The sequence below is a fragment of the Calidris pugnax genome, unplaced genomic scaffold (genome assembly GCF_001431845.1).
Source record: "Calidris pugnax isolate Ruff unplaced genomic scaffold, ASM143184v1 scaffold140, whole genome shotgun sequence".
Lineage (NCBI taxonomy): Eukaryota > Metazoa > Chordata > Aves > Charadriiformes > Scolopacidae > Calidris > Calidris pugnax.
Window position 1 is genome coordinate 974621 of NW_015090896.1, and position 23913 is coordinate 998533.

The 23913-nt window shown below is 46.2% G+C and overlaps 1 protein-coding gene and 5 non-coding genes across 6 annotated transcripts; 3 read left to right on the plus strand and 3 right to left on the minus strand.

Moving 5' to 3' along the window:
• Positions 1 to 2098: 2098 nt before the first annotated feature.
• Positions 2099 to 4238, minus strand: LOC106891677 (gallinacin-11). The gene is made up of 3 exons (XM_014948388.1): positions 4181 to 4238; positions 3261 to 3389; positions 2099 to 2226 (listed from the first exon to the last, which is right to left on the minus strand). Exons 1-3 carry the CDS (start codon positions 4236 to 4238, stop codon positions 2099 to 2101), a joined length of 315 nt encoding a protein of 104 aa, XP_014803874.1.
• Positions 4239 to 10056: 5818 nt separating this feature from the next.
• On the plus strand, positions 10057 to 10129 carry TRNAR-ACG. The gene has a single exon. It is a non-coding gene; the product is annotated as a tRNA-Arg (tRNA).
• A 1184-nt stretch (positions 10130 to 11313) lies between these two features.
• Positions 11314 to 11386, plus strand: TRNAR-ACG. Its single transcript has one exon. It is a non-coding gene; the product is annotated as a tRNA-Arg (tRNA).
• A 1771-nt stretch (positions 11387 to 13157) lies between these two features.
• TRNAR-ACG lies at positions 13158 to 13230 on the minus strand. Its single transcript has one exon. It is a non-coding gene; the product is annotated as a tRNA-Arg (tRNA).
• A 979-nt stretch (positions 13231 to 14209) lies between these two features.
• On the minus strand, positions 14210 to 14281 carry TRNAW-CCA. The gene has a single exon. It is a non-coding gene; the product is annotated as a tRNA-Trp (tRNA).
• Positions 14282 to 14957: 676 nt separating this feature from the next.
• Positions 14958 to 15029, plus strand: TRNAW-CCA. Its single transcript has one exon. It is a non-coding gene; the product is annotated as a tRNA-Trp (tRNA).
• The last annotated feature ends 8884 nt before the right edge of the window (positions 15030 to 23913 follow it).

Here is a 23913-nt window from a genome sequence, read left to right on the forward strand (position 1 = left end):
CGGCGAAGCGGCTCCAAACAATTGTTGACTTGCTTCACGTTCGCTGGTTATCGGTTTCCCCGATGCCTCTCCCTGGCAGTTGGCATTTTGGGCTGGTAAATTGCCAGTTGCAGGCTGGTCGGTGAAAAAAAAGGCTCAGGGGAACGCTCTGCCCTTCACCTGCAGCCACCAAAGTCCCCCAGGGAGCTGATGGGTGGGAAGGTGGCAACCTGCAAAGAAAGCCTCCTGAGGAGCTGCAAGGAGGATAGTGCAGGCTAGGAGTGACTCATTTCTTTCATCTGAGCTCCTGTGAATATTTTCTCCCACTGAAACCTGGGTGTGATTTTTTTTCTCCTGCCAAAAAGGCAATTCCAGCTTTGGCTTGCTAGGAATTTGGGAGGCTTCATTCCTGAGCCTGATGAGCACACAGCGCTGGTGGAGGAGGTAGCGGGTTAAGCTCAGCAACGCACCACTTGGTGGTAACTATGTGATGGATATGCAGCTCTTGCTGTAACATCAGCCTGAGATATTCCACTGACTCTCTCCTGGCTGCTGCCCCTGCCTGGTCCTGCTGTTTGCTGTCCCTTCGGCTGTGTTAATAAAACTATGAGAATACATCCTAAACTGGATAGTCAAAAGATCAAAGGTAAAAATTCCCTTCTCCCTAAAAAACATATTAGATCAGATGCGCTTGATAGAGTCAAAGTTGGATCTCCTTGATCAGCAGGCATGAAAAACTCGATTTATGTCCCTTGAGATGTTTAGGTATTGGGGATTTCTGCAGACAAGTCACTCTGGAAGCCTGGCATGATACCCTGGGTCATCTCAAGGGACACCAATGTCCAACTGTGGGAAACTGAGTCTGGCCCTAAACCCAAGAAGAGCAAAAGATAGATTTTTTCTTTCTCTAGGCTCAGATGGGTTGAAATATCTTGTTCAAAGGCTGACCAGTCCTGATCTAGGGCAGTCAAGTGCTGGCCAACCCCTCATTTTCCTTCTCCACTTATTATTTTCATTATTCCATGGTCACCTGCTGGACAAGAGATAGGTCAAACCACCCTCTTGGAGTGGGAACTAGTTCCTTAGGAGTGGGATTGTTCCTTTGGGTCTACAGCAAGGAGCCGGTGAGGGACCTTTACACAATTGTTTGCACATTGTAGTGTTTGGACTTGCCCCTCTGGGCTATGTGGTGGGCAAACCTGCAAGGCAGGTCTGGCAAAAGGGTTCGAAGTTGTGGACCATTCTGAGTTAGGGAGATACTGATCTTGGAGGAACAGCAGAGTCAGCAGACTGCCTGCTACCGTCTGGTAATAATTTCTAGATGAGCCTGCTCAGGTTTTACAAAGGACAGAATTTTTCCACCTCCTCTCCCCAGGCCATTTTTTTTGATGTGTTGTTTTTTCGGTGCGTTTCCACTCCAACAGAGGGGTGTGGGCTTGATTTTTCCCTGCAGACCCCTCCCAAGCACCATTGCTCCCCTCTCTTCATCCGCTTCGTGCCTTATAATTGATGAGAGATCTCAGAAGCAAACCCTTTCTTGTCTACATTTTGAATGAAACTTCCACAATTAATAAATTCAAACTTACCACAAAGGGAACCATGAACTGCATAAAATAGTTTTAAATAGATGGGTTTAGATCCATTTGTCCAGTCACACATGAAGACTTCCCATAGGGGGTACCTGTGCCCTAATGGGTGCAGTTTGTTGGTAGAAATAAGGAGGTGGGGAAGAGCAGTTGACTGGCCTCCTGCTTTGGAGAATGGGACCTGAATAGTGTAGACATGGCCTCACCATTAGGAAGGAAAGGTAGGAAGGAAGAAAGGAAGGCAGAGAAGGGAGGGAGCAGTAGTTTGGATTACAAGGGGATGTTTCAGCAAAGTTCCTGTGGATTTCTGTGTGTGAGCATAATGGAGAGACATTCTGTCTCCCTCCATACATATACAACTGTTAGACCTGTTTATTTAGCATTTATTGCCCTTCTTATATAAAGAAACATTTCTTATATATACTTCACATTTTGATAAAAGCAGACAACTTCTCTACAACACAAGGAAGATAAGTTGTTTGTTTTCTTGTCCATCTAGCTCTGTGGTTATCTGCAATTCTGTGAGGTCTTTATTACACTTCTGTGCAGCACTTCCATTTCCTGTGAGGGCAAAGTCCCACTTGTTGTTGCAGACATTTGATTTTTGGAGATACACAGTGACCCCCTTCGTCTTGACAAGTATGGAAGTTTGAGGTCGTGTCTGCAATGGAAAGGATTTTGAGTCAAAACAGAAAGCATTACACCACCATCTGAACCAGCTCATACATGGAAAGTGTCATGAAGTTCTGGTTACTGTGCCTCCAGAAGCAAAGACACAAAGAAGAACTATAGAACACTTCTGTAAGGAGACGAATTTGTGACCCACCGACTTGGAAAAGAAACAACTGAAGGAGGGATATTGTAAAGGTACGAAGAAGGTGGATGCAGAATGTCTACATTTCATTTGCAGTACAGAACGAGGTGGTACTGAATAAAATTGAGGGAACAGTGGTTTTTTTAATTAAAAAAAAAAAGAAAAAAGAATTCCAAATCTAAGGAGGGAAAATCCAGTAAGGACTTTTAAGCACAAAGATACCTAAAGCCAAAAGTCTTGAGCTGCAAATTCAGGAAAGCCAGGAGAATATATAAGGAAGTGTAATTATATGGTTGTGGTGTTCATTAATAGTCATTTTACACACACAGAGTAGCTGTATGGAAACATCCACTTGGGGCCACGGACAGATACAGGACGTTCGATCAGAGGAACCTTAGGTCTGATTAACACAGTTGACTATGAAGCATGTATTGACCTAATGATACAAGCTGACTATTGAGGAGCTCCAAAAATAAGCAAGTCCAGAACAGATTAGATCAATTTACAGGGAAGAGGTCACGTGGCACCTATTAAACACACATATGTGTTTAAACATGCATCCATATTCTGTGCATATGGTCAGTAGTCCCCCCAACAGGTATATCAAGGAAGGAGGACTCTGTGTGGGACACATTTTTATTTTATTTATTTTCATAGGCATCTGTTCTTTTGGAGATAGGACATGGGACTACGTGGTATTTGGCTAGCCCAAAATGGCAATTCTGTTCCTCTGCTCCATGCGGCCACCAGTGAAGGAACAGGGAGGTTTATCTTTGTAGGTGGGAGGAGATGGCTTGGGCCATTTGGAGACAAAGAGAGTGAGAATGTGTTTTGGTTCCTCTCCAAACATTGCCTTGCCTGGGCAGGGTTTCCACACGTACCTATGCAGCAGGTTTTCTGACGCCAAGAACAAGTTCCAAACGCAGCAAATGGCTCTGGGCAGGATTTTGAACGGAAGCAGAAACCGTGGTATCCAACACAACGTAAGGTGTCTTTGGGCAAGCCGAGACCTACAGGGAGAATGGGATTCCCAGCTGTGCTGCAGGATCAGTCCATTTCTCATGGTCTTCCTCCTGCTGAAACCCCATAAACCCCAGTTAGGGGTCTGATACAAAGCCCCAGGCAGCTTTTCCAGAAGTTTTGAGAAGCCTCATGGAACCTCACAGGACCCAAAGGAAGGTCTTTGTACAGTTAGAGAAAAAATGTAGCTGTTGATGGCAAGTTTCTGAACATATCTTGGGCATGTTATAGTCATTAGGGCCAGCCCAGCCTCTGGATGTTTCTAAATTATGGGACTGAAATGCTGCAAACTGGTCATGCAAGGGACAGCACCGTGCTTGTAGACCCTGAGGTGTATCTGTGACTTAAAACTAAGATCAAAAGCTGGGATCTGGCCCAGTTAACAGGGACAAGAGGCTGGCCCAGTTCCTTCCTTATCTGAAAGACTTACTCCAAGGTGGGAAGTTTCATTAAGCATGAAGAAAAGCTGGGCTGAAAGCACACTCAGTAAATGAGTATGCAGCAGAAGGGCTGAGGAAGAGGAACCAGCATATTCAGAGAGCTTAAGCAAACTTCTCTGGTGTAATTCAGTTTGAGTAACATAAAGGAACCTTTCTGCTGCTCTTCTACTGTACACAAGGGAGACTATTTATGATGCTGAGGTAAGGGGAGGCAGACGATTTCCATGGTACCATCCTCCAGTAGTGCCACAAAGTGGCATAAAGAGACTTCAAAGAGTCATAAGGAGAAAACACCTGGTGGTGGCTTCTGGTTTGATCCCAGTGTGGGTCTTGCCCCTTACCTGGAACAGCCTGGAGGAGGAAGAGGAGAAGAGCCATGAGGCAGGAGAAGAGTTTCATGGTGGAAGGTCTCAGCTGCCGTGTGGAGACAGGACCACAACTCCAGAACCTTTGAGCAGGGGAGGACGGAGCGCTCTGGCATTTATAGGGCAGTGGGAACAGACCTGGTTCCTGTGGGGGGATCTTGGCAGTGGTGAGTGTGGTGGAACAAGTACAGCTTGACCGCTGCACACCACTAAACCTGAACAATGGCAGAGGGTCACAAAAGCAAGATGAGAGGTAACTATACCTCCCTACCTGGCCGCTGGGAAGGCTTCTTCTCAATACCAACCCACTCAGGGAGCTTTATCACTTGTTAGCTTCAAAGATGAAGGTGGTTGGTAATGGACCACCTGGAGAAAATTAGTGGGAGAAAATGCACCTGGGAACGCCATAAGACTGTTGATGGTGATGAGTCTAGCAGAAGGTACCAGGTGCTGCTGCAAAGTTTGCAGTCTCCATTTGTCAATACAAATAAATGATTTTTTTGGCATCGTTTCCCTCTCTGAAAAATAAAATTTGAACCAACTAAACAACCAGTTTTCTGTCTGAAAATATCAGCTGGTTGATATTATGACTCCATTGAGTTGCCCAAATATATAGGTCTAATTCCTGTGGGCTGCCCTAGGGTATCCCAAGAATCTCGTGGGACTGCCCAGTAAGACACGAGCTCTGGGACAATGTGCATGTGACTAGAGGGGTAAACAGATGGCCTAACTTATTCAAAATGGCACTGGGCACTCCTGTGTGGCCAACCAATTGATGGTCAACAGTGATGGTCAGCACCAGACTCAGCTACTGAGATGTAAGCTACAAAAATCCATCCTTGTCAAAAATCCATCCACCTGCACTGGAGGTCCACCTTGCCACGCCATTGCTGTAGAGTCCCTGGCAATTGCCACTGAGGACCCTGCTAATAACCCCTCTGTCAGATTGGGGACTCTGGAAAACCACCTTCCCCTCTCAGCAGCAGATGATGAGGGACATACACAGGTACAGAGAGTCATGTACACGATGGGCTGGCAGAGGTGTCCCAGAGATGTGACATCTTATAGTGATGTATGGGGATATTGAAGGAAACTGCATGCAGATCCTTGGATGTATGGGAGCACGGGAAAAGGGGATCACCTCCTTGCTGAGGTGAATCTCCCAATCTGCCTTGGACCCTGATCTCCAGGCTGCAGTTGAAAGTACAGGTCTTGTCATTGACTAGGAACTATGTTTCCAGGATGTTGAACTTGATCGTTTTGTTTTCAAACACCTTGGAAAATATCCAGATGGTTAGTTAACCCATTCGGGTCAAGCCAGCGCAGACCACAGGTCACTTCCCATCTCCACTCTTAAGTCACGCAGCAAATCTGAAGAACAAAGAAGAACTTACACCTCAAAGATAAAGTTATGGCTTATTAAGGAAAGCTATGCAGATTAATTAAGGTTCTTCCCACATGGTTTCAGTTTGAATGGGTTGTTGTCTTACAGAAAACATATGTGTCAATCTGAATACATCAACCTGGACTTCTGCATAGAGCTCAGTTGGTTTCACAATGCATTTCAGTAAAAACACATGGAAGTTGCCAGAAAGTCTCCCCAGGGCCAAGTCAGCATGTCCCACTTCAGTTCCTCAAATGCTAGGGCCCTATCCCAAGAACAAGGTGTTACAGCAGTCTGGAATTAACTGGGCTGGTTTGTGCTTGGGCTGCCAGGACTTCATTTCCATGGAACACACTGTATTATTGTATTACTATTCCATTTTTCTACTTAAAAAGTAAGATCTTGCCACCTTAGAAGGGATCAGTACTGTGGGTTCCTGCACCTATTGCCTGAAGCCACTGTTCAACCCGTGAGTGCTCGTGCTGTTCTCATCAACAGGATCAAATGCTTTAGGGACACTCATGAACTAGAAAGGAATATTTGTCCACTCTCTGCTCCAGGGAGTCTTAAGGAAATGATTTGTCACTTTTCTGGCTTTTCAGGGACAGTCTGACAAACAAAACAGACCTTTTTTTTTTTTTTTTTTTTCTTTTCCCTTCAAAGCACCTTTCACAGAACAAAAAACACATTTATTTGGTATGTCTGTGGATGGGATGCCTGTTACTCCTTAGTGCTTTCTCTTGGGAACTAGGACATCCCAGGACACAGAGCAGGGTCATACTTACAAGGAAAGGCTGGGGGACTTGGGTCTTTTTATTCTGGAGAAAAAAAGACAGAGGGGGGATCTGATCAAAGCTTATAAATACTCAAGAGGACGGGGCCAGGCTTTTTTCAGTGGTGCCCAGGGACAGGACAAGAGGAAAGGGGCACAAACTTGAACATAAGAAGTTCCACCTAAACATGAGGAGGAACTTCTTTCCTGTGAGGGTGGCAGAGCCCTGGAAGAGGCTGCCCAGAGAGGTGGTGGAGTCTCCTTCTCTGGAGACATTCAAACCCCACCTGGACACGTTCCTGTGGGACCTGCTCTGGGTGGTCCTGCTTTGGCAGAGGGGTTGGACTAGATGCTCTCCAGAGATCCCTTCCAACCCCGTATAATTCTGTGATTCTGTGATGAGGTGCAGATTATCAGAGTTTGCAGATGTCACCAGCAGCACCCTCAGTTTTGCAGGTGTACAAAGAGAAGAGGAGAGCTGAGATTCAAGACGCAGTTTTCACATGGATCTGTCTTTTCAGTGTTTGAGTTGTGCTACAAAAAGTCACGCTGAAATGGGGGCTGACAGCACAGGTTCTCCTTCAGAGCAGAAGAAACTGGTGCCACTTACCGGAGCCTGTTTCTGTACGTGATATTTGTTGATGTTGTTCTGACCCAGTGGCCTTGATATCAGCAATATAAACCTCTCCCTCAGTCAAAGTTAATTGTTCCCTGCTGTGCTGGTTTCTCTGTTAGCTTTCCATTTCAAATTCTCAGGCGTCATCGTGTCTCCTGTGGCAGGAGAGCTGTTTATGTCCATTTTCAGGCACTCCGGGGAAACGGATGAAACAAAGACCTTGACAAGAAAACTTCAGCTGACGCAGGCTCCCACTGAAGCCAAGGAGAATATCAGACAGCATCTGACATTGTACTTTGTCAGACTGGAGCAGAAACCCAGCTTTCTAATTCTGCAAAGTTATTTTAAAATTGCAAAAAGTGGACCTCTTCTGTTTAATGATGTATTGGAAATGTTTGCCTTGGTTTTTTGTTTTTGTTTTTGTTTTTGTTTTTTATGGGACAAATGCAGTGCAGGACCAATGCAACACTTCAAGAGTGGTAATAACCTGGTAGAGGAGGAGTGCTTGTCCAATAGTTTTATGCTCAAAATCCTTCTCTATCCTTTCCAGCCATTGCACAGACAATGTTCTCACTGCCAGGCTATAAACATTTGTATGAACATGATTCCCTTTAAATTATCATAAAATCATAGAATGGTTTAGGATGGAAGAGACCTTAAAGATCATCGAGTTCCAACCCTCTGCCATGGGCAGGGACACCTCCCATTGATCCCCATCCAGCCTGGTCTTAAACACTTCCAGGGATGGGGCAGCCACAGCTTCTCTGGGCAACCTGTTCCAGTGTCTCACCATCCTCACTGTAAAAAAATTCTTTCTAGTATCTAATCTAAATCTCCCCTCTTCCAATTTAAAACCATTACCCCTTGTCCTGTCACTGCACTCCCTGACAAAGAGTCCTTCTCCAGCTCTCCTGTAGCTCCCTTCAGATATTGAAAGGCCACTATAAGGTCTCCCCAGAGCCTTCTCTTCTCCAGGCTGATGATTCAGGATCTTCTGTTTTGTGGCTTTTTGGGGAGTATGTCTCATATTAGATACATAACGCCCACCCTCAGGCAGAATTCAGTTGTCTGAACAAACTGTCATGATCCTGGAGCATCCAAGATATCTGCATGGGACAGAGGTCTGTGGGATTCTCGGATGCTTCTGAGGAAGGACGAGGGGCAACAGACAAAGCTGGAACACAGGACCTTCCACTTAAACATGAGGAAGAGCTTCTTTATGGCGAGGGTGACAGATCACTGGAACAAGCTGCCAGGATCTTCCGTTTTGTGGCTTTTTGGGGAGTATGTCTCATATTAGATACATGACGCCCACCCTCAGGCAGAATTCAGTTGTCTGAACAAACTGTCATGATCCTGGAGCATCCAAGATATCTGCATGGGACAGAGGTCTGTGGGATTCTCGGATGCTTCTGAGGAAGGACGAGGGGCAACAGACAAAGCTGGAACACAGGACCTTCCACTTAAACATGAGGAAGAGCTTCTTTATGGCGAGGGTGACAGATCACTGGAACAAGCTGCCCAGGGAGGTCATGGAGTCCCCTTCTCCGGAGATTTTCAAGACCTGCCTGGATGCAGTCCTGAGTAATGTGCTCTGGGCAATCCTGCTTTGTCAAGGCAGTTGGACTAGATGATCTCTAGAAGGTCCCTTCCAACTCCCAACAATTCCGTGATTCCGTGACTCTGAAGGAGCAAATAGAGATGGGGCAGCACATTCCATATCACAACACTAAATACCTGAATTTAGGCAGCTGAATCTCTCCCATTATGTCATGCAGTTGGAAATTAAGCAAGTACCAAGAGTGGGATAGATGAGGGGAGGTGCCACAGTGAGGAGGTCAGCAAGGACCAGGCAACAAGTAAAGCTCCACCTGAGGCTGCACTTCTAGAAAGCTGTGGGCTGATGAGGGGGATAGTCAGAGACCAGTGGGACTGAATAGAAGAAGAAAAATATAGGCTGTGGAGAAAGAACTGTATTTCCAGGAAGGAAACAAGCTGGATTTCCAGCCTGGCCCAGGGATGGAGGGTTCTTCACTGAGCAAAACTCATCTCCAACCTGGCTTTGCAGCTTGTGGAGCCCATGAGCTGGTTGATGGCTCCCCCTTGCGGGAGGACATGCTGGCCGAGGAAGGGACAACAAAGCCCTTTTTGCTGGTAGAGTTTGCTCAGGAACCTTTTTGCTCCGTCTTCAGCACTGATAATTCACAAGGTAAATATATAACTATTATTAATATGTCTGGAGAGCAGGGATGGCTTTTGGTTGCAGACGCCAAATTTTTGGGGCTGGAGTGAGTTGCCCACACTCGGGATAAGAGTAGAACTATAATGTTAATTTTTTTATAACTTCATATAATTTTATATAACTTTATAAAACCTTGTAACTGTAGGAATAATGGAAGCTCTACAACAAGTAGGTGTCTTCCTTGTAAGCACATTCAGGTGTCTAAAGCAGCATCCCACCTCAGGAGACCATCCCCTAGAGCTTCCTGCCTTGCTAATCAGTGCTATTTGTAGAGCTGGGGATCAGTAACCACATGATGCTAGTTATTTCTTTTAAAAAAATAAAAATCGTTTTCAAAAGCTTGAAAATTAAGGATTTCAGGAGTCTTTGGCTGAGATTTTTTTTTCTTTCCAAGTGAGGAACGTTTCCACGTAGAAATGCATCCTACTGCTATCCCAGGTGAGATTGCTGTGACTTACTCCCTACCAACTATCCACAAACAGAAATCTAATGAAGTTCAGTTCATTCATTTCTCTCCAAATGAATGTTGTGTATCTCGCGTATTTGTATTCAGTACATAAATATGGGGGGGAAGTAGCTCATTGGCTGTGCAATTCAAGCAAAATCCCTTAATCGTAGCCAGATAACTATATCCACTGCAGAAGATAAATGCATTTTTTACACTATCAGTTAAGCCATCACTCATTTGGGAGTTGTAGATTTTATTTACATCTACTAATCGCTTTCTCATTTTTTAACCTCATTTCTCAAGGATTTTCTAAAGTGGATCATTCTTAATAATGATCCCTAACAAAGGATGCGGGCAGGCTGCCAGGGCCACTGGGATGCCAAGGGCCTGGGGCCAGTGGCGCAATGGACAACGCGCCTGACTACGGATCAGGAGATTGTAGGTTCGACTCCAGCCTGGCTCAACACTTTTAGCCTGCAAGTGGCATCTCCTGCTCCCTCTGCAAGGGATGGCTTTCCTTCTCCTGGCTGTCGTCCATCTCCTTGGGTCTTCTGCAGGACAGAAGTGCTGGGGCGTTTTCTTGCCCTGCAGGATGCAAAGAGTTCCTCCAGACCTTATGGTGGAGTTGGGCATTTTGTCTCATCACTCTCCTCTGCTCACTACTTATATCCCTCTACTGCCATTGCTTCCACATTGGGAATGTTCCACACTGGGAATACTGCATGCAGCTTTGAGGCCCCCAGCATAACGACATTGGATCAACTGGAACAATTCCGGTGGGTGGCCATCAAAATATTCTTGTGCTGGAGCACTCGCTGTATGAGGAGAAGTCATGGGAATTGGGTTTATTTGGCCTGCAGAAGAGGAGGTTTCAACGAGGACCTGATAGAAACCTTACAGGACCTAGGAGGTCATCAAGCCAGGCACTTTATAACACTTCATGATGAGAGGATGAGAGACAATAGGTAAGATTTGAAAGGGGAGGTTCTGGCCAAATATGAGAGAAGAGCATTTTCCTAAAGTTTTTGTCATTGATGAAGGCAGGAAGGAGAGAGGGATAAAGGAAGGAGTGAAGAAGGAAGGGGGCTGCAACCACCGGATGGGAACAGGGCTCAGCAGGTAAGTTTTCAACTGGGGCCTGACAGGACAATGACTGAGGCAAGGGAAACATCTCACTTGCCCTGCAGAAGACTGAGCTATGACGCTTGGCTTATAAGGGTTGGGATCAGGCCTGGGTCTCAGCCAGGAGAAGGCAGGCCCTCCCTTGCATTGTAGATTTTATTTACATCTACTAATCGCTTTCTCATTTTTTAACCTCATTTCTCAAGGATTTTCTAAAGTGGATCATTCTTAATAATGATCCCTAACAAAGGATGCGGGCAGGCTGCCAGGGCCACTGGGATGCCAAGGGCCTGGGGCCAGTGGCGCAATGGACAATAGAATACTGCAGAAGATAAATGCATTTTTTACACTATCAGTTAAGCCATCACTCATTTGGGAGCTGTAGTTTTTATTTACATCTATGAATCGCTTTCTTATTTTTTATCCTCATTTCTCAAGGATTTTCTGAAGTGGATCATTCTTAATAATGATCCCTAACAAAGGATGTGGGCAGGCCACCAGGACCACCGGGATGCCAAGGGCCTGGGGCCAGTGGCGCAATGGACAACGCGCCTGACTACGGATCAGGAGATTGTAGGTTCGACTCCAGCCTGGCTCAACACTTTTAGCCTGCAAGTGGCATCTCCTGCTCCCTCTGCAAGGGATGGCTTTCCTTCTCCTGGCTGTCGTCCATCTCCTTGGGTCTTCTGCAGGACAGAAGTGCTGGGGCGTTTTCTTGCCCTGCAGGATGCAAAGAGTTCCTCCAGACCTTATGGTGGAGTTGGGCATTTTGTCTCATCACTCTCCTCTGCTCACTACTTATATCCCTCTACTGCCATTGCTTCCACATTGGGAATGTTCCACACTGGGAATACTGCATGCAGCTTTGAGGCCCCCAGCATAACGACATTGGATCAACTGGAACAATTCCGGTGGGTGGCCATCAAAATATTCTTGTGCTGGAGCACTCGCTGTATGAGGAGAAGTCATGGGAATGATGCAAAGAGTTCCTCCAGACCTTATGGTGGAGTTGGGCAGCTTGTCTCATCACTCTCCTCTGCTCACTACTTATATGCCTCTACTGTCATTGCTTCTATATTGGGAATGTTCCACACTGGGAATACTGCATGCAGCTTTGAGGCCTCCAGCATAAGGACATCGGATCAACTGGAACAATTCCGGTGGATGGCCATCAAAATATTCTTGTGCTGGAGCACTCGCTGTATGAGGAGAAGTCATGGGAACTGGGTTTATTTGGAGAAGAGCATTTTCCTAAAGTTTTTGTCATTGATGAAGGCAGGAAGGAGAGAGGGATAAAGGAAGGAGTGAAGAAGGAAGGGGGCTGCAACCACCGGATGGGAACAGGGCTCAGCAGGTAAGTTTTCAACTGGGGCCTGACAGGACAATGACTGAGGCAAGGGAAACATCTCATCCAGCATAAGGACATCGGATCAACTGGAACAATTCCGGTGGATGGCCATCAAAATATTCTTGTGCTGGAGCACTCGCTGTATGAGGAGAAGTCATGGGAACTGGGTTTATTTGGCCTGGAGAAGAGGAGGTTCCAACAAGGACCTGATAGGAACCTTCCAGTACCTATGAGGAGGTCATCAAGGCAGGCACTTCATAGCACTTCATGATGAGAGACAATAGGTAAGATTTGAAAGGGGAGGTTCTGGCCAAATATGAGGGAAGAGCATTTTCCTAAATTTTTTGTCATTGATGAAGGTAGGAAGGAGAGAGGGATAAAGGGAAGGAGTGAAGAAGGGAGGGGGCTGCAACCAAGGGATGGGAACAGGGCTCAGCAAGTAAGTTTTCAACTGGGTCCTGATGGGACAATGACTGAGGCAAGGGAAACATCTCACTTGCCCTGCAGAAGACTGAGCTATGACGCTTGGCTTATAAGGGTTGGGATCAGGCCTGGGTCCTGGGTTTATTTGGCCTGGAGAAGAGGAGGTTCCAACAAGGACCTGATAGGAACCTTCCAGTACCTATGAGGAGGTCATCAAGGCAGGCACTTCATAGCACTTCATGATGAGAGACAATAGGTAAGATTTGAAAGGGGAGGTTCTGGCCAAATATGAGGGAAGAGCATTTTCCTAAATTTTTTGTCATTGATGAAGGTAGGAAGGAGAGAGGGATAAAGGGAAGGAGTGAAGAAGGGAGGGGGCTGCAACCAAGGGATGGGAACAGGGCTCAGCAAGTAAGTTTTCAACTGGGTCCTGATGGGACAATGACTGAGGCAAGGGAAACATCTCACTTGCCCTGCAGAAGACTGAGCTATGACGCTTGGCTTATAAGGGTTGGGATCAGGCCTGGGTCTCAGCCAGGAGAAGGCAGGCCCTCCCTTGCAGAGGGAGCAGGAGATGCCACTTGCAGGCTAAAAGTGTTGAGCCAGGCAGGAGTCGAACCTACAATCTCCTGATCCGTAGTCAGGCGCGTTGTCCATTGCGCCACTGGCCCCAGGCCCTTGGCATCCTGGTGCCCCTGGCAGCCTGCCCGCATCCTTCATTGTGTAGAACATCCTCTGCACCCATCACAAAGACACCAAAGAACATCTAATGCAACATGAAGCAGTGAGGAACGTCAGTTGGGCTGCCAACCACTGACCGCAACCTCCTCAGCCCCCTGGTCCAGCCGCTTTGCTTTCCCTTGCAATTCAGTTTAGGTGCTCTGTCTCTGTGTCCTGCTACAGTTAGGTGTCTGGGAGATGTCTGGGAGATCCCACCAGAAATCAAATCATAGTCAAGATAAATGGTGTTCCTTTGTGTCGTCCTGACCACTGAGGAAGTAATCTCTTCAAATAAACCTAACACGTTGGCCAAGAGTGGTCTGCCCTTGGTAAATCCATGTTTCCAGTCATCATCACATCCTTCCTTCATTTGGGCATGGCTTTCAGAAGTATTTATTCCCTAGTCTTTATCTGGACTCTGAGGTGAGCTGGCTATATTAGAGCTCCCCAGATCCTCCTTCTTACTCTTCCTGAAAAACTTCTCATATTGTGCATCAGAAACGTATCTCTATTTCCATAATCCTATGCTGACTAATTGACCTTGATCCCCTCCTGAAATCTCCTGGACTGACTTGACTGTACCCACCTTGTTACCCTCCCAGGCAAATATTTCCTGAGAGTAATTCTATGTTCCTCAGGAGTGACTGAGCATGCAGTTATGGAGCTTCTTGCAATTTCCTGGGGAAGACTTTACTTCCTTCAGCTTCTTGATGAGGCAAACTGCTCTGGACACCTCCAGTGGTGTTACCCTCCACTCTGGTCATGACCCATGACCTCTCAACCAGACCTGGCTTAAAGGAAAGCTCTCGGAATCATGCTTTTCCCCCACAGCTCTTTCTGAGGTGCCCCCTTACAATGTCTTGCAGAGCCCAGACCAGCCCCCCAGAAAAGCAGGAGCAATACAGAAGGTAGCCAATGGTGCCCCAAGGCTGACCCCGGTGTGATTTGAACACACAACCTTCTGATCTGGAGTCAGACGCGCTGCCCTTGCGCCACGAGGTCAGGGTGGATGAATTTAATTGTCTGGCATGAATGCCAGCTTGGGTGGTGGGGATGTCCTCTCCACAAAGACTACCCCAAGGGTGTCTTGAACACCACAAGAGAAGGGCTGTGGGAGGTAGAGAGGACAGGGCCACCCCTTGAGGAGAGGGCAGCCAAGTCTTGCCCACAGCATGGTGACCAGGCTGGAGGGTGAAAGCCTAGGAAGACATGTGGCAGAGGAGCAGAGGGAACAGGATGGGTCCACGATATGTGGGGGCAGCTGAACTCAAAGCACACTCCATCCTCCAGGAAGGAGGAAGGTGACCCTAGACAGGCCCTATAAAATATGTGAGGGTCCTTCCTGCCACAGGGCTTCAGGTGGTGGTGATGCATCTGCCAGGCAAGTGGGGCCGCTCTCCCTGGAGAGGTGGTGGGTCACCATCCCTCCTACTGCTCGGAGGCATCACACTCAGGAGCCTGTTTCTCCTCGGCGAGGCTCTGCAGGGCTGCAATGATCCTGTTTAGGCCTTCCTTTTCTGAAGTACTTTGTTTAGAGCCCTCCTTGCAGGCTTAGCAAGGCAGCTGTCAAAAATGCTCCCACTCCTTTATCCAATGAATCAAAAGTCCCCTTCCCTCAAAAAACAGCCCATGGCCATAAACTCCAGCACGACATTTCAATTGGACATTCATAAGCTTTGACCTCGTGGCGCAATGGTAGCGCGTCTGACTCCAGATCAGAAGGCTGTGTGTTCAAATCACACCGGGGTCAGGATGTCCCATCCCCTCTGGGGTCTCACTCTGAAATGGGCATCTCACCAGCAGCTTCTTTTTGCCCTCCTACCCCGTACAACACATCCCAGGTGAAGGGCAGCAAATGAGCCATGGCAGAGTGGTCTTTCCTTGCTGGACCAGCTTTGGGAAGTGTCTTGGTAGCTTCAGCCTTCTCTCATCTTACATCTATAAAGGAGACAACACTAGTGGACATGCCAGCTGTGGCTCCACGTATGGGTACCGCTTCTGGTCCCAATCTCCTTCCGGAGAGGCAAGGGCATCTGACTCCAGATGAGGACTTCTACAAAAGGCCCAGCCTGCAATCTCCTGATCCATAACGGGGCATGTTACCCATGGCAGCACCATCCCTTGCAACCCTGGCAGCATGTTCTTTTGTTGCTTTTTGTGGTTTTTTGGCCCTTATTTTAACACTGTGCGCTCTGAGAAACATCTAGGTCCATCTACTCCATATCTTGATGCTAGGTGGTTGAAGGCTGGGATAAGATTCCTTTGCACAGTCTTCCTCAGGCTGAATAAAGCATATTCTTTCCACCTCTCCTCACATCTCAAGTACCCAAGTCCCTCACCACCTTGGTGGCTGTCATTGGACTTGCTTCATTATGTTGGTGTCTTTTTTTGTTGATTATGTTGAAACACTTGGTTGTGGGAAACCTAAATCAAGCTGTCAGAACTAATCATCAGGATCTTTAACTCTCTACTTACTCTCTTCCTCATCCCCTATGCATTTCTTGGTGAGATGGACAGAGGAGATGGAGAGGTGCAAAAAAAGGAGACTTGAAGCTAAGGGAATGACTTTGCATGAGTTATAGCTCATTAGAAAATGAAACAGGGCCATCAGACCATCACACAGCTGGGCATCACAGCTCTAGAGAGCCCTGGGGATGCCCTAAACCTGACACTGCCTGGGAATCACAGCCACAGACAGAAGACAGAAGAATCTGATGAACCAAGGAGGGCAAGGCCCTTCAGGATGCTTCCTCTGTCCCCAACCCTGTGCCAAAACACCAAGTGTAGGTCCTTCCACGAGTCCCCTTCTCACTCACCTGATAAACATAGACCTACAGGCCCCTCTCCCATGTCCCAAAAACTCCTGGTGGGTCACTGATGTACCTGATGAACATAGACGTACAGGCCCCTCTCCCCTGTCCCAAAAACTCCTGGTGGGTCACTGATGGGTTGAGTGAGCAGAGGACTTCGTTGGTGGCTGTCCTCCAGATGTCGCTACCTCACTGCAGTTTTACAACCTTAGCTCTTCCAAAACCGAAATAAGCAGGAGAAACACCCAAAAGGCTCCTTAGTGTAGGTCAGATGCATGTGGCTGTGACATGAGGAGAGCATTGCAGCTGGAATCTCTTCATGCCAAACACTAAACGTGCTGAGTGCATTCACTGAGTTGTCATCACTGCTGAACCAGGAGAAGGTCCGTGACACCTCTCCTGTCTCTGTAATGTCATTTTCTGTCCCTTTGACTTCCCTGAATGGAAAAAAACTCACATATTTCCTTTTGCAGACCTTCCACAGCTGAAAAAAAACCCCATATAAGACATGTTGCTAAATGCTTTTGCTGGGAGTGCTAGCACACTCTTGAAAGAATAGTATCTGGTAAGAAGTATTATTCTGGTATACGTCTGGTTGCCAGTGGGAACATGGGGGCTGGTGTTGCTTCATTCATTAGTATAAATCCTCTAATAGAATCACAAAATTTTCTGGGTTGGAAGGGACGTTCCAGATCATCAAGTCCAACTGTCAACCTAACAATTACAAAAACCACCACTAACCCATGTCCCTTATCACCACATCTACCCATCTTCTGAATACCTCCAGGTTACCCTGCCCAGGGCAGGGGGGTTGGAACTCAGTGATCTTTAAGGTCCCTTCCAACCCAAACCATTCAATGATTCTATGATTCCTTGATTCTATGAGTTAGACAGAAACGAAAATCCAGATTTTAAAGCCAAATATGCACCTATTCACAATCAGCTTCAGATGATCTGACTAGGCAGAGGACTCTGCCTTGCAGGTGCTGCCTAAAGAGCAGTCATCTGTGGGGTTTGAGGGTAAAAAGGTGACACATTTTTGCATGGACAAGGAGTTTTTGCTATATTTTTCTAATTCCTTACCAAGGCCAAACCTTCGAGCATGGTCTTTGTACCAACACCCACAAAACCATAGACAGTGCCCTTCTGGTGGGCTGGAGAAGAAGGTGAAGGATGGGTGGAACTGTGTTTTGCAGCCCCAGCAAAGACGTGGGCGTGAAAACTGTACGAAGGACTCTTGAGAAATGCAGCCCCTAATGCTGCTGGCAAATCTTGGCCTTTCCAAAGGTCATTTGCCTGGCAGTGTCTGGCTCATTACCCAGGAGGAATCCCATCCCAGGAGGGGGAGGTTGAGGTGCTGCCATTAAGAGCATGGTTTCCCAGCAAAGTCATGCACAGGGGAGCAGGAGCTATGAGCCGTGGGTGGCTCTGTGGAGACCTTTATGCAGAAGGCTGGAAGTGACCCCCTTAGCTGCTGTGGGGCTGAGTCCAGAGACATAGCAGAGGCCAGAACTGCCAGGGTTGTTCTAATAATTTAATATTCTGGACCAGTGATTATGGCCTGGCACTTTTTAATCTGTTGTGGGGCTGAGTCCAGAGAGATAGCAGAGGCCAGAACTGCCAGGGCTGTTCTAATAATTTAATATTCTGGACGATTAAGTTTCAGTGATTATGGCCTGGCACTTTTTAATCTGTTTGTACAGAGATGGAGAAGTCAGCTGAACGACTCTTCAGATTCTACTAACTGTATTAACTCCAACTCTAAAAGTTATAATGAGATCTTGGATGTAGCAGACACAATGGACTTGTCTATTACACATGAAAACAGGCACGTATATGCAGGTGAAGGTCAATGCCACGCTGACCTGTCTGACATACATGATTCTAGTTCTTGTGGCTGCAGCATTAGCAGCTTCCTATTCAACAAGAGTCAATGGAGCTCCAGTGATTTTGTTTTTGATGGCGACAGTGCCAAAGTCAACAGAAATCCACCCAATAGACCATAGGAGTAGACACTTTGGTGACGCACAGAGGGACGCATTTAGACCCTGCTCACTGTCTAATGAAAACACTTGTGGTGGTTTAGTTTATCATCCACTGCACAATAATTCTTAAAAATTAAAGCCTCTGTGCTCTTTCATCTGATACCACCCACACAAAAGCCTCAGCCCCTTCCAGGAGAAGCATCATCCCAGCAACATTAGTGCTGCGTGACAGATCAGGAAGCTCATCATGCAGAACCAGAGAAGTACTAGTCCTTTCTCCATAACTTAGAGGAGATAGTGCCTCCCACTCTTCTTCTCAAACACTGATTATTATTCCTTCTCGCCCTTATTTCTACAGAGGAATCTTCCTTTTGCATGGACTTCAGAGGTGCAGAGGACATTACATTCTCTACGCTGATTTTCAGCATTGTGATGTAAAAGGTCTATGTAATGTTGACTCACTGTACGGATTGCAACATGAGGACACACACAGCTGAGATCAAAGCAACCAAGGGTGGCTAATAATTGACTAGGTTCCCAGACCTCAGCATTGCAGCATCCCTCAACCTTATGTGCACAGAGACCCCACAGCCTCCTCTTCTGCCCACCTCAGGTTTGCACCTTTTCAGTGATGCTAGGAAATCTCTCATACATAAAGATTATTTATAGTTAAAATGGCAAAATCAGGTCCTACCAGTACCCAAATACATGCACCCCATTAAAAATATTTTTTTTCAAAAGTGTAATAGTCCTTAGACTCTAAAAAATTACTTTATTAGGCATTAGCTGTTAAGCTTAGCTTGAGAGAATATCTTTGACAAAATGTTGACCATTAGCTAATTTAAGCTTTAAATTAGCAAAGTTAAGCTTTGCTTGAGAGAATATCTTTGACAAAATGTTGAGGCAAAAAATAATCAACACCATACGTGGTGCTCGTTATGAACTATTATGGGAGGTAGTTTGTCAACCAAGAAGGGAAGAAGGGAAGAAAAACACTTCCTTTTCAGAAGACCAAGAAATCTACTCTGTCACTAGGTGCTCCTTTGTCAGGATGAGGTGGTGTTTGCAAGGACTGGCCCCACACAACAATTTTGCTTGTTTTTTTCCAAAAGCTTTGCTTTTGGAAAGATGTGCTGCTAGGGCGAAATACAGGAAAATTGGATTGCAAACATCAAAACATAAATATCCATTCATCCCTTACAGATTTACAAAATTACCTGTTAGTAAATGGGGAGAATGTGCTGCTAGGGCGAAATTCAGCAAAATTGGATTGCAAACATCAAAACATAAATATCCATTCATTCCTTACAGATTTATAAAATTACCTGTTAGTAAATGGGGAGAAATAAAGGGAGCACCATTCCGAGATACTGTGTCCTTCATGATCATCTGCTGATGTACCAGGAGGTCCTTCTTTTGCACTCAGCTGTTGGAGCACAGGTCGATCATCTGCTGATGTACCAGGTTGTTCTTTTGCACTCAGCTGTTGGAGCACAGGTAAGGGACCTTCTAGTACTATCCTGATCTCAAAGGCAAAATTAAATGTCTTTTGAGTATCATGTGTGTCTTCCCTTTGTCTTCTTTGCTACCAATAATCTCACAGAATCTTTTTGTTTTATCTGCACTGCAGAATTTTTGCATAAGGTTTTAAGTAGAGCCCCTCCATCACATATTTGCTTAGAAAAGTTGATTTTTCTGGGGTCAGTACCTACGACTTTGAATTCCCAGCTCATTTCTGGAAGTTAAAGTTCAACAGAGACCTCCAGGACTCCTTCCTGGCCCTGACTACCATGGGCACACAGCCTCACACCCACACTGCCATGTTCCAGCCCCAGGTCACTGCTGTGCTGCACAAATTGCTCTGTTCCCCAGGTGTTTTATACAAGTTTGGCCTGGTTTTGAGCAACCAGTTCATTCCTGTCTTTGTTGTTACTGGGAGTCAAAGTCATGGAATTTTCCTGTTGCTCTGAATGACATTTTCAGGACTGTAGCTGCTAGCAGGGATTAAAATGTTGCTCACTTTCCTAGAGGGCTGCTTTTTTTTTTTTTTTTCTGCAAGAAATAAGTTTTTTGAGCAAAATCTATGGCAATTTGCATCACTGACATATAAACTATTTGACTCTGATGGTATATTTATTCTGTTCCACAGGTGGAGAACAGTACCACCCTAAAAGCAAGTAGAGCTTGTTCAAATACTGCATGTGATAACAAAGAGTAGTCACCACCTTCCCCAGTGCCAAGCTCTGATTTTATTTGGGGAAAACATGACTCCTCCCTGACGTGAACTTTTTTAGGGAGCAATGAGTGCCCAAAAACACACTTCCATTTGCAAAACATCACAACACAATGGTCCTATCTAAATGAAAGACAGATGGGGGAAACTCATGTTTCAATGGCACTTCCTCCGTGAAAATAAAAGGGATTTGTTTTCTGATTTCTTCGTGTTCGTGCTAAAGTCAGGTATCTGTTTCTCTGTCAGGGTGTCCCACTGACAACTGAAAGAGAAAAGAGACACTGAAAGAGAAAAGAATCAATCATAGAATTGTTTTGGTTGGAAGAGACATTTAAGATCATCGAGTCCAACCATTAACCTGGCACTGCCAAGTCTACCACTAAACCATGTCCTTCAGCACCACATCTGCCCGGCTTTTAAATACCTCCAGGGATGGGGACTCCACCACTTCCCTGGGCAGCCTCTTCCAAGGCTTGATAACCCTTTCAGTGTAAAAATTTTTCTTAATATCCATCCTAAACCTCCTCTGGTGCAACTTGAGGCCATTTCCTCTTGTCCCATCACCTGCTCCTTGGGAGAAGAGACCAACCTCCCCGCCTACACCCTCCTTTCAGGTAGTTGTAGAGAGCAAGAAGGTCTCCCCTCAGCTTCCTTTTCTCCAGGCTGAACACCCCCAGCTCCCTCAGCCACTCCTCACAAGACTTGTGCTCCAGACCCCTCAACAGCTCCGTTGCCCTTCTCTGGACACGCTCCAGCCGCTCAATGTCTTTTCTGTCATGAGAGGCCCAAAACTGGACACAGCCCTCAAGGTGGGACCTCGCCAGTGCTAAGCACAGCGGGACCATCACTGCTCCAGTCCTACTGGCCACACTGTTCTTGACAGGCCAGGATGAGAAGAGTGACAAATCAGCTCTCCTCTGTATTAGAAATGAAAAAAGTTGGAGAGTTGCCGGCAAATTAAAAAAAGAGAGATAATTTCCAAGGCAAGGGTACAAAAAAAGGACATTCTAAAGTGCTGGACGTTTCCTGGATAATTTGATTTTACGGGTTGAAGAAGGAAATCAGTGTTTATCTTGCTGTTATTTGCTGCATACACTCTTTAACTCACCTTGTTGTTACTTTCTCAGCTGCTTAAGCTCGCCCGTTAGTATGTAGATTAAACATAAACATCGGTAATGTTTTCATCCTGCAAATAATTCTTAGAACAAAAATGCCATTAACTCTGAGATAAATATAATAAACAAGGTAATAAGGAAGCAAATCGCTGAGACAGAATGCCAGAGCTGGGAACTGCAGAAACACCTGGATTTTGAGAGGGATTAACCTGTTTATTATGTGTGATGGTATTTGGGCAACGGGAGGGCTCCCTTGGGTGCAAAGCTGTTGTTGCCATTTGACATCTACAAGCCCAGGATGTGGTGAAGAAGAACCTTTAGTGCTTTTATCCACTAACCAATGCTTCTCAGAGAATTTATAGCCATGAGAATCATGCTCTGAAGTGAAGCTCCAGAGGATGCTGCACGTTGAGGCATTGCATCTGATGAGATTCTTATGGAATCAACCCGTTCTTCCCAACCTTTTGGGGCAATATGATGTGAAATATCAAAAGCTGGTAAAAATGAGAGGAAGCACCCAAGCTGGGATTTAAGTGAGAATTAAAGGAGGGGGAGAGCTTCGTTGTCAACCCTCTGCAGCCAGTGAGGATGTCCCGAAACCTGTTGAAAAAGTGACAAAGCCAAGTTGCACCATCTCAAATGTTTCCCAATGCTTTTCTCTGCTTTTGACATCATCCGCCTGGTGACAGGGATGGGGAGACAGCAGACAAAATGTTACGTGCCTTGTCAGCGAGCGTGGGACCCAGGGTCACCCCTGGGACCAGGCTCCAGCCGCGTCTGACTCCCAAGCCCTCTCCCTGACCCTTCCCAGCACCCGTGTTGGAAACCAGTCTGCAAGAGCCATGGGGCTCGGTGGGGATTTGGGGGATGAGGGTTGCATTATACAACCGTCTGGGCAGGGTCAGTGGAAAGTCACCCCTGGGGATTGCAACACGTTGGCTGGGGGTTTCATCGCCAGCTGCGATAAGGGGGATAACCAGTCTGCTTTCCAGAAGGTTGGTTGCAGTTACTCATTGACAAAGCACTCAGCCGTCAAACTTACACAACCCCGTGGGCCCTATAAGTACCAGGTGCCTTTCCCAGCCTCTTCCTCAAGCAAATTGCATCCTCCGTCGATCTTCCAGGCGCTTTCCAGGGGCACGCAGTCTCCGCAACTGCCTGGCAACCATGAGGATCCTCTACCTGCTCTTCGCTATTGTCTTCCTCCTCTTCCAGGCTGCTCCAGGTGAGAAGCAGAGTAAATCCAGCAAAGAAGGAAAGGGCTTGTCAGCAGAAGCGTGTGCAGAGGAGGCAAAAAAGCACCCACCAACTGACAGGCAGGATCTGATGCTGTAGGGACGGTGCCGTGAGGTGGATGGGGTCAAGAACATCAGTGCTCGTGGTGGCCGCCATCCTAAAAACGCGACACACGATTGATTGCATATTTATCCACCGCAATTGTAGACAGGAAACTGATGTTTTAACATCTTTCCACAGGTTCAGCAGATCCCCTTTTTGCTGACACCGCAGAGTGCAAGAGCCAGGGAAATTTCTGCCGCGCGGGGACGTGCCCACCCACCTTCGCTGTCTCCGGGACCTGCCATGGGGGGCTGCTGAAATGCTGCTCAAAGTAAGCGCCGCAGGACTGAAGGGCCTTGGAGGGCACTTTTCTCCTGCTGTTTTATCTGCTGTTTCTTTGAATAATATGCACAACTCCATGGGGCTTGTAGGGCAGCCGTTTGTGAGAAAGTCTGGATGCAGGATGAACATATATATATATTTAGCAGATATTTGTGTTTAAGGAGGCAATTCAATTTGATGAAAGTTAAGTATGACAGTGAAAATTCAGGCAGGTCTAAATTTCCCAGAATTCAGTATTTTTCTCTTTATTTTAAGTTTTTCAAGAAATTATTAGTAAACTATTTCACAGTATTTTTATCCATCAGCTGAAACGATGTGTCTTCCCTTACTCTGTTCTTTTAATTTCCAATATGAGCTAGGAAATTGAATTTTAAATGGGAAAAATGGTCACAGAACTCTGTTTCTCATTGTCTTCCCATGTCTACTTCTTTCCACCACTGTGCAACTCTTAGAAAGGTGAAGAAGGCTGAATTTTTTAGTGACTGGAGACAATTGGTTGTGCATTTCACTTTTGACTTTGGAGACTATTTTCTATTAAAGTCTGGAGTTTTCCTGATAACAAGATTATTTATTTTCCCTTTAAAATTTTAAAGAAGCTTTGAGGAAATGTACTTCAGCCTAGTCCATTCTCCTCAGGCATTTAATTCTTACAGTACTTTTATTCAACTGATTACCATGTGAAGATCATTGCCATCTCCAGTAACTATTGATCACATATGCTGAATTAAGTGGTACATTAGGAGAGGTTCCTGTGTCTTTTGAGGAAAAGGATGGGTGTGATGACAACTCATCCCATCAAGAGATGTTTAGGCAGATCCTCAGCCTTTGATGAGACTGGACAGAGCCTGGTTCAAAATAAAAGGAGAGCTGA

Excerpts from the sequence above, each read along its gene's own strand:
- LOC106891677 (XM_014948388.1), bottom strand. The coding sequence starts at position 4,238 with ATGAAACTCTTCTCCTGCCTCATGGCTCTTCTCCTCTTCCTCCTCCAG. Across the intron at positions 3,390-4,180 it reads CCTCCTCCAGGCTGTTCCAG|GTCTCGGCTTGCCCAAAGAC; the intron begins GTAAGGGGCAAG and ends TTCTCCCTGTAG. Across the intron at positions 2,227-3,260 it reads TCAGAAAACCTGCTGCATAG|ACACGACCTCAAACTTCCAT; the intron begins GTACGTGTGGAA and ends TTTCCATTGCAG.